At 49.8% G+C, this 18,477-nt stretch overlaps 8 protein-coding genes across 8 annotated transcripts; 5 read left to right on the forward strand and 3 right to left on the reverse strand.

Annotated features, from left to right (window-relative positions):
• Nucleotides 1-591: 591 nt before the first annotated feature.
• Nucleotides 592-3,242, forward strand: TRV_05342 (uncharacterized protein; the record flags this gene model as incomplete). The annotated part of the gene is made up of 4 exons (XM_003020509.1): nt 592-994; nt 1,057-1,230; nt 1,287-3,112; nt 3,171-3,242. Coding segments are annotated over 4 exons (2,475 nt in total), but the record flags the coding sequence as incomplete, so codon positions are not given.
• Nucleotides 3,243-4,577: 1,335 nt separating this feature from the next.
• Nucleotides 4,578-5,535, forward strand: TRV_05343 (uncharacterized protein; the record flags this gene model as incomplete). Its single annotated transcript, XM_003020510.1, has 2 exons — nt 4,578-5,325; nt 5,351-5,535. The coding sequence occupies 2 exons, from the start codon at nt 4,578-4,580 to the stop codon at nt 5,533-5,535; spliced, it is 933 nt and encodes a 310-aa protein (XP_003020556.1).
• Nucleotides 5,536-5,842: 307 nt separating this feature from the next.
• On the reverse strand, nt 5,843-6,802 carry TRV_05344 (4'-phosphopantetheinyl transferase NpgA/CfwA; the record flags this gene model as incomplete). The annotated part of the gene is made up of 1 exon (XM_003020511.1): nt 5,843-6,802. The coding sequence occupies one exon, from the start codon at nt 6,800-6,802 to the stop codon at nt 5,843-5,845; it is 960 nt and encodes a 319-aa protein (XP_003020557.1).
• Nucleotides 6,803-8,331: 1,529 nt separating this feature from the next.
• On the forward strand, nt 8,332-9,471 carry TRV_05345 (uncharacterized protein; the record flags this gene model as incomplete). The annotated part of the gene is made up of 3 exons (XM_003020512.1): nt 8,332-8,345; nt 8,502-8,861; nt 8,931-9,471. 3 exons carry the CDS (start codon nt 8,332-8,334, stop codon nt 9,469-9,471), a joined length of 915 nt encoding a protein of 304 aa, XP_003020558.1.
• Nucleotides 9,472-10,691: 1,220 nt separating this feature from the next.
• On the forward strand, nt 10,692-13,622 carry TRV_05346 (uncharacterized protein; the record flags this gene model as incomplete). The annotated part of the gene is made up of 3 exons (XM_003020513.1): nt 10,692-11,084; nt 11,144-13,470; nt 13,556-13,622. The coding sequence occupies 3 exons, from the start codon at nt 10,692-10,694 to the stop codon at nt 13,620-13,622; spliced, it is 2,787 nt and encodes a 928-aa protein (XP_003020559.1).
• A 367-nt stretch (nt 13,623-13,989) lies between these two features.
• Nucleotides 13,990-14,997, reverse strand: TRV_05347 (uncharacterized protein; the record flags this gene model as incomplete). The annotated part of the gene is made up of 1 exon (XM_003020514.1): nt 13,990-14,997. One exon carries the CDS (start codon nt 14,995-14,997, stop codon nt 13,990-13,992), a length of 1,008 nt encoding a protein of 335 aa, XP_003020560.1.
• A 622-nt stretch (nt 14,998-15,619) lies between these two features.
• Nucleotides 15,620-16,315, reverse strand: TRV_05348 (uncharacterized protein; the record flags this gene model as incomplete). Its single annotated transcript, XM_003020515.1, has 3 exons — nt 15,620-15,827; nt 15,853-16,259; nt 16,313-16,315. The coding sequence occupies 3 exons, from the start codon at nt 16,313-16,315 to the stop codon at nt 15,620-15,622; spliced, it is 618 nt and encodes a 205-aa protein (XP_003020561.1).
• Nucleotides 16,316-16,498: 183 nt separating this feature from the next.
• Nucleotides 16,499-18,274, forward strand: TRV_05349 (uncharacterized protein; the record flags this gene model as incomplete). The annotated part of the gene is made up of 1 exon (XM_003020516.1): nt 16,499-18,274. The coding sequence occupies one exon, from the start codon at nt 16,499-16,501 to the stop codon at nt 18,272-18,274; it is 1,776 nt and encodes a 591-aa protein (XP_003020562.1).
• Between the last annotated feature and the right edge of the window lie 203 nt (nt 18,275-18,477).

Genomic DNA, 18,477 nt, shown 5'->3' on the forward strand with positions numbered 1-18,477 from the left:
CAGCACCCGCGTTGCGTTTGTTATGGACAAACAACAACTGTTTGCCCGTTGAAGTCGATTTATCATCTACAGCCCACCAACCGCGCAGCCCGAGATCTCTGCTGCGGTGCTCGACAGACCCGGAGGCAGCAGGGCCTTCACCCGCTCGTCCAGCAGTCTGTCCTTTATCGCCAGCCCACCCTCTTCGCTCGCTCGCTCGCTCTGTCTCGCCGTCCGCTCCTTTTTCCCCCATCGCCCAGGCAACAAAAACACAACCACCAGCGCAAACGCCGCACCGCGCGCCCCGGACGAAAAGAAAGACGACGCCGAACAGCCCTCGCTCGCCGTCGATAGAGCGATCTGGCCAGGCCGTGGCTAATGTCAAGAGCGCTCTGCGGCTGCTATGAGTCTTCGGCTGCTGGAGAGCCCCTTGGTCACCAGCGCTGCGTCGTCCCGTTGACGGCACTCTCACACCCGCGCAGACACTCTTCGCTGAGCCAGCCTGGAAGAAAACCTGTCAGCGGGTGCATAAACCGATATACAACCTCCTAATCAACTCGTTCTACGACCTCGATATACCTACACACCGGGAGTTGGGCGGAGGACGTCCAGCTAACCAGCTCCCCTCTTACTTCTCAACTCTACCGCCCTCGAAAAAAAAAAAAACAACTACCCAGCATGGCTCCCTCGGGGCCGCATATCGCCAGCCAGCTACGGCAGCTGATATACTACCATCTCGATAATAATCTGCTTCGAAACGCCCTGTTCCTGGCCGGCCGGCTGCATGCGTTCGAGCCCAGGTCGTCGGAGGCCGCCTACCTGCTCTCGCACTGTCTGCTGCAGTCTGGACAGCCAAAGTACGCCTGGGAGGTCTGTCGTAATGCCGGATCGCGAGGCACGCATCTTGGGTGTGCCTATGTCTATGCTCAGGCATGTCTTGACCTCGGAAACTACATGGAGGGAATCACTGCCTTGGAGCGAAGCAAGCCTCAGTGGACATCGAAGAATAACTGGAGTGAGCAACCATCCCCTCCCTCGTCTTAGGCTTTTACTACTGGTGTCTAACAGTCGGAATAGATAAACATAGTGAAAACAGACGACAACATCTTCCTGACGCAGCTGCGGTTCTTTGTCTCCAGGGCAAGCTATGGCATGCACACAAGGACATACATAAAGCTGTCGACTGCTATGTCGAAGCTCTCAAACTGAACCCTTTCCTGTGGGATGCTTTCCTTGGGCTTTCTGAAACAGGTACGTTAGGTTTGCCTTGCTATTTCGTAGCATAATGCGTGGTTTAACAAGTGTAGGTGCGAATGTGAGAGTGCCGAATATCTACAAGATGACACCAGAGATGGTGGCAATGCTCACTCCATCAGCCTCGGAGAGCTCGTTCTCTGAGAAATCTATCGCCAATAGCCAGCCACTACAAGCACAGCCCAGTGCTAATCACAATGTTGATCCCTTTTCGTCGACGAACGGGACTAGCTACGGCAGCTCAGCTCTATGGGAGAAACTGAATGGCAGCAGTGTCAGTGTGGCATCTGCCGTCCTCCCTGAAGGGCTAGAAACTCCAATCACACAAAGTGATTCAGATGATTTCCGTGTCCGGACCGGCCCTAATACAGGAGACACATACGGGGAGCCACCCTTTGCTCCCGCTCGAAAGTCACGGACAATGCAAGTTCTAGGCGTTGAAAGCTGTGTAGATCCGCCACGGCTAAAATCGAACAGCACTCGATCCAGGTCGAAACCCAAGTCAGCGTCAGCCGAGGAACCAGTTCCCAGCAAGGAAACTACATCTTCTCAGCAGAATGCTTCGGCAATGGAGCGCAAAAGAACGGTATCAGGACATATAGCTCCTACGAACACAGCACAGCAGCCTGTTGAACCCGGTGCCCCCCAGCGACGAAGCGTTCGTTTGTTCAATCAAATACGACCGACAAGCAAGTTCTCTACATCTGCAGCCAGTCTGGGAACTCGTGAAGGACGAGAGATAAAAAAAGCAAAGTCTACCAGTTCGAAGAGCCGCAGCACCGCCACAGCTGCTCCTCTGGGACGATCAACAACCTCGTCTCGAAAACACGGAGGCGAATCAACAGAAACCGACAGCAAGGAAAGCCGGTCGAATGGAACCTCGTCAGAGTCCCTTAACGGGCCGTCGAGACCTCAAGTGCCGGATAAGTCCAAGGAGATCGATGCTCTTGCATGGACACTGGATCTCTTTTCAAGGCTGGCGAGCGGGCACGCAGCACTGTGTAGCTACAGGTGCCAGGATGCTCTCCAGATATACAATTCTTTACCGCAGAATCAACGGGAAACACCGTGGGTATTGTCACAGATTGGTCGGGCGTATTACGAACAGGCCTTATACAGTGATGCTGAAAAATACTTCTCCAGGGTGCGAACAATAGCACCATCACAGTTGGAAGGAATGGAGGTGTACTCGACGGTGCTCTGGCACCTGAAGAACGAAGTCGAACTGGCATACCTTGCTCATGAGTTGATGGATACCGATCGCCTGGCACCCGAATCGTGGTGCGCAATTGGAAACTCCTTCTCTCTGCAGTCAGATCATGACCAGGCGTTGAAATGCTTCAGACGAGCAACACAGGTAGATCCTGCGTTCGCTTACGGCTACACTCTCCAGGGACACGAATACATGTCGAACGAGGAATACGACAAGGCCCAGGATGCATACCGCGCCGCCATCAAAGCCAACCCCAGACACTACAGCGCCTGGTACGGTCTCGGCAAGGTCTACGAGCGAATGGGCAAACTCAGGTTCGCCGAACAACATCTCCGCACCGCTTCGAACATAAATCCCGCCAATGTTGTTTTGATATGCAGCATTGGCCTCGTCCTCGAGCGACAGAATAACCTCAAGGCCGCACTGTTGCAGTACAGTCGAGCCTCGTCACTATCACCCCACTCCGTGCTAGCTCGATTACGCAAAGCACGAACGTTACTGAAGCTCAATGAGGTGAATCTCGCTCACATAGAGCTAAAGGTGCTCAAGGATGTGGCTCCCGACGAGCCAAATGTGCATTATCTGTTGGGCAAGTTATATAAAATGATACAGGATAAGGGCAACGCAATAAAACACTTTACCACCGCCCTGAACTTGGATCCAAAGGTATACTACTTGTTGACCCTTCATGTTTTTACCCTAGGCACAACTAACCCTTGAACAGGCCGCTCAATTCATCAAGGAAGCCATGGAGTCCCTTGAAAACCCTGATGACGTTGATGACGACATGACATGATGAATGTTCCCATCATAATCATCCCCTTTCCTAATTTCACACGACACGCCAGCCCTAATCGCCCTTCTATTCGATCCACCTCAAGCGTATTCTTTATTCTTTACTCCTTTCTCCCTACCTATCTACCTACAAGCCAGCATCATAACCAGCTGCCCTCGCCTCATTCAGCCAGCATGATGGGTCTTAGTTCGTTTCTTTCATTTCCTTGGTGTTGGTGTTCCGGTTGGTTTTGTTTTCTTTTAGTCAGGGATAATGCATAACGAGCATAACGCAGTGGTAATAGCATGTGGAGCGAAGCAGAGGATGGTGGGAAAAGAAGACAGACAGACAGACAGACAGACAGACAGACAGGAGGAGCTAAAGGGGGTGAGGAGACGTTACTTTTCGGTTCCCTGCCGAGCAAAGTCGAAGCAAGGAAGGGAGCCAATGTACATTTGCCATGGATACGTACAAAAGGGACGGACGGTGTGATTGCTTGCTTGCCTGCTTGAGTTGATTGGGTTGGATGTTGCTATAATTGTTCTTGACTCCGACGGTCCTAGGGAATATTCCTTGTTGCCGCCTTACCTGGAATCGACTGAAGTATTATTACAATTCGCTGAACCTGAAAATTATAGAAACCATTTGACTGTTGCCGTGTGTTACTCTGTTTCCCCTTCCGCTTCCACTTCCGCTCCGCCCGCCAAGCCTTCCGCCGGCTCTCCGCTGTGACTTCCACCCCCTAACAAACCATCATTTCATTATACATACTCCATACACTCATAATGGTTTTCTTTTTACAGTTCCACCTGTGGTACATCTAGTCGAGTGCCATACACTTCCCTGGATCCAGGCTCTTCAGTGAGAAAACCGCTGCAGCTTATCTGATGTGATAGATTATTTTCCGTCTCCTTCACTCTTCTACGTCAATATTAAGACAAGAAGCCTCAGACTACTTCTTCAATCCCAATAGATCTTATAAGCTATTTTATTCCTCGCTATATCTCCTTGTTTTGGTCTCTTTATAGTGTATATAGATTCATCAGCAGTGTATATAGGCCCTCTGCCCAAAACTCCCATTACCCTCCAACTTCAACATAAAATTAGAACCATCTCCCTCTCTTTAAAGGATTAACCACACTATGAATACATCCTAGGCATTTCAATAATTGCCATGTAGTTGGCTGATATTGTTGGGGATGTCCCGTTTTTCAACCATCTGCAACCCCTGACCCAGAAAAAAAAAAATTATCAAAAATATAACTGAAAAAAACTGCAAAAATACTATCTTCCTGTGCATGTCGTAGAGACAGAACAAAGGAAGCGAAGAACCGATCTACGACCGACCGACCGACCATGGCCATCCTCGCCTACATCTTCTCGGGCCTCACGTCCTACGCTGCCCTGACGCTGGGCCTCTTCGGCCTGTCCATCAAAGTGCCCCGCGCAGGCTTCTTCGCCCGCTGTCTCGCCGCATATGCCTCCCTCTTGTTCTGCGCTGCCTACGGCGTGCTCGCCTCGATATGCCTTCGCATTGCCGGCCGCGGCCAGATCTCACAGTGGACAGTCGCCAGGGCCTTCAAGTGGACTATGTGGCTGACCACCGGCGTGCATTTCGACATCATCCAGGGCCAGAAATACCTCTCGACACGGCCCGCGGTGTTTCTCGTAAACCACCAGACGGAGCTCGATGTGCTCCTCCTCGGCGCGGTGTTGCCTCAGTATTCGGCTGTGACGGCGAAGAGGTCCCTTGCGCGCGTGCCGCTGCTGGGCTGGTTCATGACGCTTTCAGGGACGGTTTTTATCGACCGTGCGAACCGAGAGACTGCTTTCAAGGCGTTTGATAATGCTGCGAGTCTGATGAAGTCGAAGGGACAGAGCGTGATTATCTTCCCCGAGGGCACGAGGAGTTATGCGCGGGAACCAACCATGTTGCCGTTCAAGAAGGGAGCATTCCATCTGGCCGTCAAGGCGGAGGCGGATATCGTGCCTATCGTGGCGGAGAATTACTCGCATGTCCTGGATGTGAAAAAGATGCGGTTTACTTCGGGCGCTATCAACGTCAAAGGTGAAATATCCCCATGTACTTTTTCTGTTGTATTTGGTATATACTAACAGCAATGGTGTAGTTCTGCCTCCCATTAGCACCAAGGGCCTTACGACCGCGGACGTTGACTCCCTGGTCCAACCCACAAGACAGTCCATGCTTGAGGCCATGGTTGAGATGGACAAGATGCGAAAGATCAAAGATATCGCCAACTCCCAGGCCGAAGAAGCGCCTCGAGCGACTCGTGCCACTGCCATTGAGATATAAGGCATGAAAAACCAACAGTTATTATACCCTTAATCACCACTCGACTATTATAACCGGTCTTCCAACACCATGAACACGAATAAACCCGAATATACTTGCCAATACATCAGTGCGTTCCCCTGAAGTTCACAGGCATTGAATACCGTTGGTTAACCAAATAATTGCACAGGGCTATGGCTTTTCCATTACCTCGAGCATTGCACCAGGAGTATGGGGTATTTGTATCATTAGAAAAAAAGAAAGATTTTATAGATTATGAATTACGACTCTTGTATCCAGTTCCAAATCTCTTATACCTGCATCCACTTCAGTCAGCACATTTGCATTCTCCCCTTGCACATGGCCCGACCTCCTTATCAATATCAATAGCCGTAAACTCATCCCATGCGTCCGAACCCTGAGCCTGACCAACACAGCCTCCCCTCATGGCAGTGGCAAGTATATACCTCTGCCCGAACGCAACAACCTCCATTCGCACGCCGTCAACCGGCTCTCCCTTCAGCCGTATCTCTATGCCTGACAACGGTTTGCCCCAGACGCCCTCTTCCTCAGGCTCCGGGGGGACAACGTTGGTGAATTCCAGCTTCTGCAACCAAGATGCCAGCAGTCCTTCTCCAATCATCTTGATATAAGCCTCCTTGAGTGCCCAGTACGTGTAGAACATCCGAGTACGGTGCTTTACGGACCTCGCCTGCCCATCTTCTCCACCAGCCTTGATAATCTCCAGCTCACGAGTCGAAAACGCCTCTGTAAAGATGTCAACAAATTCACAAAGGTCCTTGTCCGTACTCGGCGCCAATGACGGGTTTCGTCTCTCCCTCTCATCCGTACAAGTGATATCAACTCCAACCTGAGGTAGTCCCTTAGCACCGCTTGAAGACGGGTCAAGTTTTCTCATACTGTCTGCTTTAGCATCACTGTGGTACATGTATCCCGCCAGCGCTACCATGCTGGCCTGGTGGCTGACGTTGAACTCCAGACGAAGCGTCTCTGTCTCGCGGGTGTTGATATAGCATGGCCTGCAGTGGGGGTTTGGCGTGCGGCTGATGATGACCTGGTTCCAGGGCACTTTGGCAGAGCGATGAATGTACAGATATTTCAGCAGGCAGGATGCCAGAGACATATGCCGGTCTGCTACATGGTAGAAGGCTCTGACCTTCTTCTGCTCGGCTGGCTGCAGCGTGTCGATTAGGGGGAGCAATGTGGTGGATTCGGTCCAGCGGCTCATGTCGATGTACCATCTTGTCAGGCGAGAGTCGGAGGCCATGTCTATTCGCTTCAGACTTGTTTTTTGACACGGTCTCTATCACTTTGGTCAGCGGCCTGCAGGTATGTATATTTGTCCTGGGTCGGCTGGTATAAGTTGGAAGTTGGGCCGCTGAAGGAATTTATTGTGAAACTATGAGGATTTAGTTATGCAAGTTTCTTTTTGATAAATTCAGCCTTTGCGTCACTATTCAGTAGATATTCAAATCTCTCACCTTTACTCCCGCCAACTTATTAGATCTGATGTCTTGTATACTTCTAAGGTTTCTGTTTACTGACAAAAAAGGTACTGCAAGTTAAAATATACAAGCATTTGGAATATTCTTGTTGGTCATTAACCCTAAGTTAAAAGCTACGAACAGCTTAAAGCATAAAACCTAAGAACGTAGCAAGCAGTGAGAAAATGCAGAGTCTCTTCCACATCCCATCTTGCAACAGTTTCACTCCTAGTCCCGGAGTAGCAGTCTGGGTCACCGTCTTTGTAGCCGTCGCCGTAGAAGTCTCTGGCTCGTTAGTCGTGCTGGTTGTCAGTGCAAAAGTCGCCCTGTAATAAGTCCTGGGAAAGCTGTAGAAGCGATCAGACGAGAAACATGCGACTAGACTGTGGATCCCGGTAGCTGCAACATTCTGTGAGTTGAATATGGTGACAGTATCGCATATTTCAGTCCCGCTGGAGTGTTCTTATCAGTATCAAGTGCTAGGAGGTATTGTCCGAATACATGTAATATAAGGCGAGAAGAAATAAATGATATTACCAGTCACCCCGGACACCGTTGGAGTATACACCGATGTTCCCTTCGCATGCCACCAGGGGATTGCAGTAAGGTTCCCCGGTAGGACAGCAGGCCCCAAATCTCGGGCCAGCAGCGTAGTACTGCCCCGACGGACAGGTGTAGGAGTACCCTAGAAGCAGGTCAGAACATCTATTGACTCAGCAAACACACGGAGGACGCACAGTAGTTGCTTGACGAGTACCAGCCTATAAGGTCGGAGTAGTCCTGGCGCTTCTGCAAGTCCTCGGGCTTGGGTGCTGGAGTGATCTCGGGGTGTAGGTTGTTGGCGCAAACAGAGCTGACGCTCGCGATCACGATGGCGACAAGGACGAGGAGCTTCATCTTGCCGCCTTTTCAGTGTGAGAAGATGTTAACATCATATCAGGCGGACTCTGCTGGTTGTGGTCCTTTTAAATAATAACTCAGCTAGTGAGCCGGTGCCAGGCAGCTAATCAATGACCTTGCTCCCCCGTCGATCGGCGCCACAATACGATTCAAAGCTAGTTCTATATTAAGCATCAAGATCGACTGGATATTGCGAGCACCCATGCTATCAAGTATGAGTAAATGATGTTCGGCCATATCATTTTATCAATATCGAGTTTGTTGTACTCTGTACGGAGTAGTTGATATCAATTTGTTGTCCAACAAGGTTCTTGTTCCTTTCAAGATCCACAACAGCAGCTGGTTGCAACACCCAGTGACCCCATACACTTTTTATGCTGCCAAAATTTGCATAACAGTGTCAAACTCACCCATGCTATGTTCCACGTATTTACATTAATTTTCATGCATGCAATCAATTTTTGCCTATTTTTCTTCCGATTTTTTGCCCTCACTTTTTCATCGTCGGAATAAGGTTCAGCTCGGCCCGAACCGGAACAACTTATCACCGAAAGAGCCGGATTACTAAGCAGTTATCGATAGCTTTTTTGACTCAAAAAGGAACGAAAAGACGAAGAAACGACGAAGAAACGAAGAAGATGAACGGGAGAAAACAGTTGACGGGACCGGGAAGACACAGTATAATGCAATGACGATCACCGTGGGGGTCCTCGCCTTGCAGGGCGCTTTTTATGAGCACATCCAGCAGCTGAAGGTTGCCGCGGAAAAGCTGAGGGGCAGCAGCAAGACGTTCACCAAGGAGCAATGGGAGTTCATCGAGGTCCGTACGCCGGCTGAGCTGGCGAGATGCGACGGGCTGATCATCCCGGGCGGCGAGAGCACTGCTATGGCTCTGGTGGCTGCTCGCTCCAACCTGCTGGAGCCACTGAGAGACTTTGTCAAGTAGGTTAATCCGCTTGTGCTGACAGTTGGATATATGCATGTATATTGATGGGTATGCAGACTCCATAGAAAGCCTACCTGGGGCACTTGCGCCGGATTGATACTGCTCGCTGAATCGGCAAACCGGACGAAGCGTGGCGGCCAAGAGCTCATCGGCGGATTGGACGTTCGAGTCAACAGGAACCACTTCGGAAGACAGACCGAGAGCTTTTATGCCCCGTTGGATCTCCCATTCTTGCCGGGTGATGCTGGACCATTCCGAGCAGTGTTTATCCGCGCTCCCGTGGTTGAGAAAGTTCTTTCGGCCAAGGATGGGATTCAGGACGGGGAGCTTGCGATAGACGGGACCGTGGTGGCGCCCTCGAGAAAGCCAGAGAGCGAAGTTGCCCGCGAAGCCATGGCCGATAAAGTCGAGATTCTAGGCAAGTTACCAGCCAAGGCTGATGGTAGCGATGGTCCCGGCGATATCGTGGCAGTAAAGCAAGGGAATGTTTTTGGTACCAGTTTCCACCCAGAGTTAACAGACGATGTCAGGATTCACATGTGGTGGCTCTGTCAGGTTAGTGAGGCAGCAGCAAAGCTACAGAAGGCAGAAGTGGTTGTTCGATAGACAAAAATATATAGATTTTTTGTTGCTTTGTTTCATTTTGAACTTTTTTTTGGTTGCTTACTTTGGGTATCTGATAAAAGACTTGCGTCCATGTCTTAGGTGTTGGATCACCCAACCTACCGCATTGTATATATCTCCACTCAACGATCATCAGCCATTGCACGCCCATAGCCGCCTCGGCCGGGGTCGAATTCGTCTCTAAACTCATCACGAACTTGTCCTCCCGATTTTCCGCGCCTAGTAAAATGGTCAGCCCCGGTCTTCGGCAGTCGCAGTAACCAGGCCATAACATACCCATACTGTCTCCCTTCTTGAAATCCAGGGTCCAGATCGGTTCGAATGATTCTCTCGTCCAACTTTGTTCCTCCAATATATTTCATACAGTCCAAAGCGTCTTGGTGCGTGTAATACTCAACAAAACAGAATCCGCACGGTGTCTTCTGGAATCGATCTAGGCCCATCACTAGCCGCTTTATCTCTCCGCATCTGAAACAGTCAGAACACGATGCCACTAGGAGCTCAACTGGAGACGTACTTTGCGAATAACTCGTGTATCTGCTCTTCTGTCGTGTAGAATGACCTATCCGAACGCAGTCAGACCATATCCAATAGCTACCATTTGATCGCAAACGTACAAGTTTCCGACATATAGAGTCGTAGCCTCTTTCAGTGAGGCATCAAAGTCCGCCTGAGGTTTATCTTCCTCGCGTTCTCCGCGGTCGTGATACGACTTCCGGCGTTTGTTCTGCAGGTGTATGTTAGTGGTCGACTCTCCTGCAACAGCCGGCCAAAGCGCATACCTTGTTGCTGAAATACGTGCTGGGCTTGTCTAGCCTCTCTACCGTAGATCGGGGAGTAGCCATCTCTCCTTAACTCGCACACTTTTTGGTTGATAGGGAATAGCTGTAGATGTCCTCCTCTCCTGCTTTTCGCCGTCTTGGAGCTCGAAGGTTGAAGCGCGCTAGTTAAAAAGAGCTTCGAGGCTTGGCGCGCGGTTGTCAAAACTTCCATGATTTTGACTTGCAAGAAGAAAAAAACATTGATCTATGCGACAGGGAAGCTTGCACAAGGACGTGAAGGATGCCGAGTTAGATGTGATACGACCAAGTATGAGGCTTAGTGCGCTATAATACGCCCATCAAAACTCTCTACAACGTTTTCTCTTTCCTCCATTTGACGGCGAGCACGCATTCTCAGCTCTCTCGATATCCAACGCCAACATGCCGCGAATCGTGGATTATTCTCCTCCGTGGCTATCCAGGCCTTCTGCAGGTGTTGATCTCTTCTGTCCTGAGGCAAAGGATAAGTCGTTGTCTTCGATTCGCCATGCGCAGAAAGCTATTCAAGAGCCTACTAAGGACCCACGACCGGTTCGAACACTTGCTCGAAGGGGTACCGAAGTCTTTACCGTCATTGATAACCAGATCAGATGGGCAGACCTTGCGAGGTTGAAAGATGAATGGAGGAAAGGAGTGAAACAAAAGAGAGAAGAATCCAACGATGAGACCAATGGGGACGAGAAGAAAGAGAATGGTTCCTTGGAGCGGAATGTTGCCAGGGAAGAACCAGGGGAGCAGGAAGATAAAGATGCCTCGAAGGCTTCATATTATCGGGTACGAATTGTCATTTCACATTCGCATGACGGTATAATACTGATGTTTGTGTTTCATAGGTACTGAACACACCCGTTTACGGAAAAATCGAGCAACTCGCCGTATCTCCGAATGGAGCTTTTCTGGCCATTACAACTACCCATACCGTTCATATCGCGATATTGCCAGACATTTCGCATCTTTCTGGACCAGATTATTCACCCATTCGCGTCAAAACGTTCCAACTGGGACCAACCACCCATGTTATCCCCGAATCACCGGTTGTGGCTGTCCTCTGGCACCCCCTAGGAATACACGATACCAATGGTGGTTGCATAGTTACTGTAACTGCTGATTCTGCTGTGCGGTTATGGGAGATAGATCGCAAGAACCACTGGTCCTTCGACAGGCCTGCCCTTGCAATTGATTTGAAGAAACTTGTTGACGGAACTTCCATGGACCAAGACTTTACCCCCTTGAGCTTTGGCCAGAATAAGGGTTTCTCGGCGGATTCTTTTGATATGGAAGTCGCCGCTGCTAGGTTTGGTGGCCATGGATATGAAGAAGAAGATGCATGGGCCTCTATGACGCTTTGGGTAGCCATGCGGACAGGCGATGTTTATGCTCTCTGTCCACTCTTGCCATCAAAGTGGCAGGCGTCCCCAGTCACTGTTCCATCTCTTACGTCTTCTATCGTTCGTGAACTTGCTGTTGCGCAGGCTGAGGCTATGGAGTCTGATGACGAGCTCAAGGCAACCCAGCAACAATACGAATGGCTCAAGGAGATGGATAACCAGGATATATCGGTGGTCGAAGATGAAACAATGATTACGGAAATTCGAGCTCGCCCGACCAATCCAAGCCCAATACCGCGACTACAAGGCCCTTTCCTGCTTGACTGCGAGGAACTCGAGGAAGACATGGACATCACAGATATCCTTGTCATTGCTCCTCGGGCAGACATTGACGACCTGATGGCTGGAGAGGATGAGCCGGAGCTCCTCAGCGAAAACGCCCAGAGTGGGCTTTCTGGTACTGTCATATGTCTTTTGACCTCTATAGGAACGCTTCATGTGTGCCTTGAAATGGACGGAGTGAAAGGGCAGTGGCTTCCAAGAACTTGCAAAAATACATTTAGCACACCCATGTCCGAACCCTCTGACCTATTACTCTTGGAATCACTGGAAACCGTTCGAGCCAAGGACAGGCAGTCAAACATGTGGCCTATGTTTTCGGAAGCCTTTGGATCTCGATATGACTTCTTCGTGACCACTGCTAGGACTGTCAGCCTTTTTTCGTTGTCATCCTGGGTTCATCGTGTGGAGCCCGAACTAAGATCCGAAGATACCGCTGGCTCAGCATTCCGTATGAATATTATCTGTGACGGCGAGATCGCGGAACGAGAACAGATGCTGCAATTACCTCCCACAGATCTAGCCCCCGATAGTAGCGAGGAGCATCTAGCTGGCTGCCTGCCCATATTCGACTACGACTTGGGTTACCTATTGTTGTCTTTCTCACCTTCCAAGCCGTGTGCTGTCCTGCTTGACTCCCCTGAGTCTGAAGACTTCAGGGCATCCATGGCACCTTCGGACTCCGAGGAAGCACCAGAGAGCCATGCACCCGTACCAGCTCATACCCGCCCGCCATACCAGGTCCCATCTGTCTTATACTTACAGTCTCCCCTCGTGTCCTTTGTTGCAGATCATGTTCCCCACGGGCATAGACATACTCTCAAGGAGCCCGTTCGTCTATCACCATCAACTTTGGAACTCTTCACATCCGCTCACAGGATCTTGAGCGCATATACTCATGCACTGGAAGTTGCAGCCTCTGATCTTTTCCGCCGTTGTGAACGGTTACAGGGTGAGATGCGCGGGCAACTTACGCAGCTCGTTGAGATCGGTGAGAGAATACAGGATGTCTCAAACGGCACAGTTAGGGGAACTGTGAAGAGACCTCCCGTGGATCGTGAACAAGCGCTTAGTTCAAGGCTGAGTGCGGCCCAATCGAGACAAGCAGAGCTTACCGAACGATACAATAACATCCGACTTAGAATCATCAAGGCTGGAAGACGACCAATAAGCGAGAAGGAAAAAGCATGGATGAGGGAAGTTGATACACTCTCTACTTCGATCAGTGAAGAGGATGGAAAGGCCAAGGGTGAATTAACAAACCGGCTTGAAACGGTATGCTATTTTCGTTACTATATATACATATGTCGTGGAATTTGTACTGACGCAGCATTGAAGGCAACCACAATAGCTAAGGAGCTACTGTCTGAGATGAAGAATATCCCTGATGTCGTCGACTCGACCCCTTCAACGCCCAACACTACACATCCCAAGGTGCCACAGAGACTACAGAAGGCCAAGGTCGCAGATGCCATGAGTATGGTTGAACGAGAGTATGTCCATCATTCTTATTATTTTACATTTAGCTTTAACCATGGCTCGGCTCGAACCGATAAACCACTAACCACTGTTACATAGGTCTGCTGTCATCGACGCTATCACATCCAGACTCGAACGACTCTCATCCAATTTCCATGACCTTTAGCGATATGCTTAGACTATTTCCTCATCCACTCTAACCATTTGAATAAATACCCTTACTATTTGTTATAGTTATGGTTACTAGGGAATGAGACTTGGAAATATTCAATACCATTGTAGTAACATATGCTCCCCTAGTTGCGTGCTGGCAGGACGATGCTGCCGAGCTACTACAAAGTAACAAAGCTGAAGGTGACCTGCAAAAGGTACACGTCGAGTCCGCCAAAGAGAGATGATAACCGCCCTAGGCATAATACGAAAGATGACTGCGTTCAGAAATTAGCCAGACTGGCCTTTGTCCCAACCGTGCCGCAAATATTTTGACTGTGGTGGAAAAGCAAAGACGGCGCCAAGATCCAAGTGTGCTGCCATTAAACCCAACGGTCCCATTCTTTATCGAGATCCAAACGCTGCTCGATAATCTCTCTGAGCTCCCTAATAATCGAGGCCCAGCTAGGCAGGACAAGACTGTCAATCTGCTCCTCCCAGGCTCGCATCTCATCTCTGTATCCAGTCCACCAACTGTTGAACCTGGCACGGGTAAGAGCACTCATGGGAGTGTTATCAGCGAAGTTCCGCAGGAAGATATCGGATTTAATCCAAGCAAGATATGCCCCATTCAGGTATTTCTGTCGATAAGACCTGTAACGATGCGCGTACTTCAGATACGCGTCCTCTTCAACGTAGAATTTCACAGCGCAAGTAGGTATTTTGGGTGGATCGGCAGTGTATCCGCTCTTTGGGCCCCAGCTGAACAGCATATCGATGGATTTGGCATGGTTCGAGGCACGCACGCGGGGCTCGTTGGGGCAGAGGCGGTAGAAGCGTTGGTTGAAGCCGTGTTGGAGGAATAGGAAGCCCCTGTAGGCCTCGTCCGCTCTGCGGCGAGCGATGTTGGTGGCGTGCACGACATCCTGGGGAATAGCCGCGAGGATACGCCGGGGAAGAAACACATTGCCACTCTCGGGTGAGCCGTATCGGTTGCGTGAGCTTTCTTGCTGGTACTGGTGTTGATAGGGGATCATTGGGCCCGGCGTTGGCCTGGCAGAGGGGATGGACAGCAGTCTTGGATCTAACGTCATGATGGACGCAGATTTAGGTGATAGACAAGTAAGAAGAAGATACAGGTGGTTTTGTTTGTTTAAGTAAAAGAATGAATGCTGAAGGAAGTAGAGGATATCATGTAGCTTGTCATGATGATGTGAGGTGGTTGGCAGAAGTAGGTGTTTTGGTGGTGCTGACTTTGTGCGCGGAGGGTGAGAAAGGGGGGCTACAGGCAGAACTAGCACAGCAACACTGGAAAGGTCAGGAGAGCAGCCTTTACTTTTGCATGGCAGGGTAGAATGGTATAAAGGTGTAAGTGAAGGGACTTTCCGCATTTTTAGGGTCTCAGACTGAGGCTACGGGGGATATTAGACTCCGGCTAGCAAAGTGGCTGGATGAGAGAAGGCGATGCCAGGGCATATTCATGGCCTATAGAGGGAGATGGGTCTTGCGGAGAAATTCATGGGAGTATAGAGGCTGCTCATGTTGGTGGTAATGGTGTACAAGTATATACAGAGATATAAATGTACACAAAGGACAGGTCAGAACCGCCATGGTATAGAAAAGAAGAAACAAGCAGAATGACCGAGGGACTGTTGCCAAGGTATCAGTAGTTGACTCCTGGTGGAAGTCCAGAAAAAAGGAGAGGATATAACAGTCATTGCCAAAGCAGTTTTATTGTTATGTCGAAGCAAAGAGTGGGCTCTTTACATCGTACATGGAACGCTGGGCATCTCTTACCGACATGAACCGTAACTTTTCATCACTGAGTTAGGAAATGCGCCGGAAATAATAAGAACAGCATCACTGATTATCGCCATATAGATAATCAGGGGCAGAGTGAAGGTCGAGTGGTATTGGGGAAGATATTGTGACGGAACGAGTTCATGCAGCTTTAACAATCATAATACATCAAAGAACGAAGCTTATAACGAGAAGAGCGTAGTTCATTGGACACTAGATGACGACCGTTAGAATGAGGCAGCAATGTGTGTAGCAACGGGTAACTAACCGCTCAATCAAATGAACACCCGAGGCCGTCTCCACGATATCACTGACTTCGCCGACTTTTAGTGCAAAAGCAGCTTGCTCAAACTCGGCCTGCATCTCTCCTCGGCCAAAGAATCCGCTGTATGACTTGTCAGTAACCCATGCCTTGTGTTGCCTGCGATTGGCATCAAAAAACTCACAGATCACCCCTTTTCCTGGCACTGCTGCAGTCAGACTCCGACGTCGCAATATCACCCAGTGACGCCTCGCCGGACTGAATACGCTGCTTGTGGTTGCGTAGGATCTCAATGGCCTCGTCCTTTGATCGTGTGATCTCCGACTCTCTCCAGCTGCTTGGTCGTCTGCTCTCACGGTGCTTGATAAGCAGATGGCTCGCCCTGATCTTGCCTTCGCCCTGACCACTGGCTCCATGGCGATCGCCTGCTTGTACGCTGTGGTGGGCAGCCATGTAGACCTTCAGCTTCTCGGTGTCCGTGTTCGCAGGCGGCTCCCATCGTGACTCCTTGGAGATCGCGTTGAAGTAGTATGGCAGGTTCTTGGAGTTCGAGTGCCGTACCTCCCAGCCGGAAGGGAGTCCTGTGTCAGCCTACATCGCAGTTAGCCTCTCGTCTCCCTCCAGCCACCGGAAAAGTAACTCACCATGCTGTCTATCCGTCTATGCCCGTCTTGTATCTCGATGTTTTCTTGTTGTTTTTCTTTTCGACTTTTTCGACTTTGCGGCGAAGATAAATGCGGGGGGGCTGCTGAGTCAGCACTGCCTCTACTTTCTTTCAACGTCAATCGAAATAGATCGAAAATCGCAGCATTTTCATATGAACAGAGAAGATGGTAACGATACGCCGTGATGGAGAGGAGGTGCGTGCTGGAGATGACGGTGAGATGGGAGACGCTGTGCGGCCAGCCAAGTCGGCGCAGCGCGCGATGTTCGAGAGAGGCTTTCGCGCGTGGTCAGGCCTAGTTGATACTGCTAGAAAGGCGACAGGTCTGCCTGATAGTTGCTTCGACTTGAATATGCTTGCAGATGTACCGTCCCTATCACCGGGTTTGGATCTAAAAGCAGAGGACGGCTGGTTACGTGCGACCGGGACTTCAACCTGGGCAACAGACGGCTCTGATAACTCTGTTTATATTGAAAAACAAATTGATATTGACATCTCAAGGCGCTGGCCTACTAACATCACATTGACTGACAGGGACTTGGACTATTGCTCCTGGTTTGGCCGTGCGGACAATCATATTGCAGTCCTTGTTCTCGCGTGGGCCTACATTCTCTCGGCTCGCTGGACTGAGCTGGTATCTGGCGCCGTTCTTGAATACAACAATAACAGTCAGATTGTCGACGGCGATCATGTTATTTCAGTGAATACAGGAAAAGTAAATGACGATGCAGCAAGATGGTGGGCTGCTGTACTATCCCAAGATGGCTGGGAAGCTTATATTCCTTCGGATGAGTCTAGATTTAAATCCCCATGGTCAATCGCTCTGAAGTCTCCTGTCCGATTCAGGTTGTCTCATCAAGGAGAGACTCTGGTACAGCCTAAGGCTATATCGTCTGTTGATGCCCTCGGATACATCAAGGAGTACTGTAACTTTCATGGCGTTACCGACCAGTGCTATGCAGCGTTATCGGTTGCTCTCCTCCTTCCAAGACTTAGCTCCAGGGGCCGTAATGTTCCCCTGCCAATACCAAAACTCAACCACGAGGCTTGTGTGTCTGGGATAATAAAGGAACGGGCCAGCCATGAGCAGCTGTATGAGTTCAAATATCTGGATAAGTTTCTGGTTCTGAGCTGCAATACTAAAGGAGTATGTGGTCTCCTGTCGAGTATCTTCTATGACCCTAAAGTGGCCTGCAATTTTGCAAGCCCATGGGTTCAGGCGATCGTTGCTGCCATTAAACATGTTGGCGATACCCAAATTATTCATGTCATGGCAGCAAGATCGCCACATCTCGCCTTTATATGGCTGGGCGCGATTATAACAGGGTTCCACAACGATGTAGTCAGGGATGGACGATTTGGTTTAATACCAATTGAGCCGCATTCAGCCATGTGGACCGGAACAATCCAGTCATTTATGCAAGAGCCTTTATCCAAACCCTTAGTTACGGATGGTTATATTTCACGTGCTAACGAGTGCCGTTTGCTACACATAATACAGGATGAGTTCCACGAGAGGTGGCCATTAAGTCCATGGCATCCCTTTGGCCAAACTGCACTTGAAGACACTGAACCTAGTGTTCGCTCAAATGTCGAAAAGGTTACGGGTGGTCTGGTATATGCGAAATGGAGATGGGCTTCTAAAGAAGGAAGCCTTACTCACCAAGTACCTCGTGGCAGCCTTGTGCCAGTTTTCCGGGAACTAGCGGAGGTGCCTGACATTCCTGTTAGCTACGAGGGCTTCAGGGACAAAGATGTGGTATCGGAGAATGCAACACGGATGATCTTCGACTGGCTACGTTTTGAAGGATACCCAGCCAGTGAAAGACCGATATATACTCACGAATGGTTTGCCGTCGATAATTCGGATGAAGATGCCCACTTTCAAGCTATCCAAAAAGCAGAGAGGCTTAGACGTAGAGGCCTAGGGCAGCAAATATGACTCACCTTCACCTCAGTAACTACTACCATAATTAATTTATCATATTTAATCACTCTTCACTTAACCAGCCCTTAAACTATTCCATGCTGTCAACGTTCACTTTACGCCGCTCACAACCATTTGCTTAGTCATCAATTAGCCAGCAGTTAAATACGCGAAGTCGCAAGCTCCAACTTTCTCTCGAGCATGCAACATTCTTAATA

Source organism: Trichophyton verrucosum (assembly GCF_000151505.1).
Source record: "Trichophyton verrucosum HKI 0517 chromosome Unknown contig00408_1.f1.exp, whole genome shotgun sequence".
Taxonomy (NCBI): domain Eukaryota; kingdom Fungi; phylum Ascomycota; class Eurotiomycetes; order Onygenales; family Arthrodermataceae; genus Trichophyton; species Trichophyton verrucosum.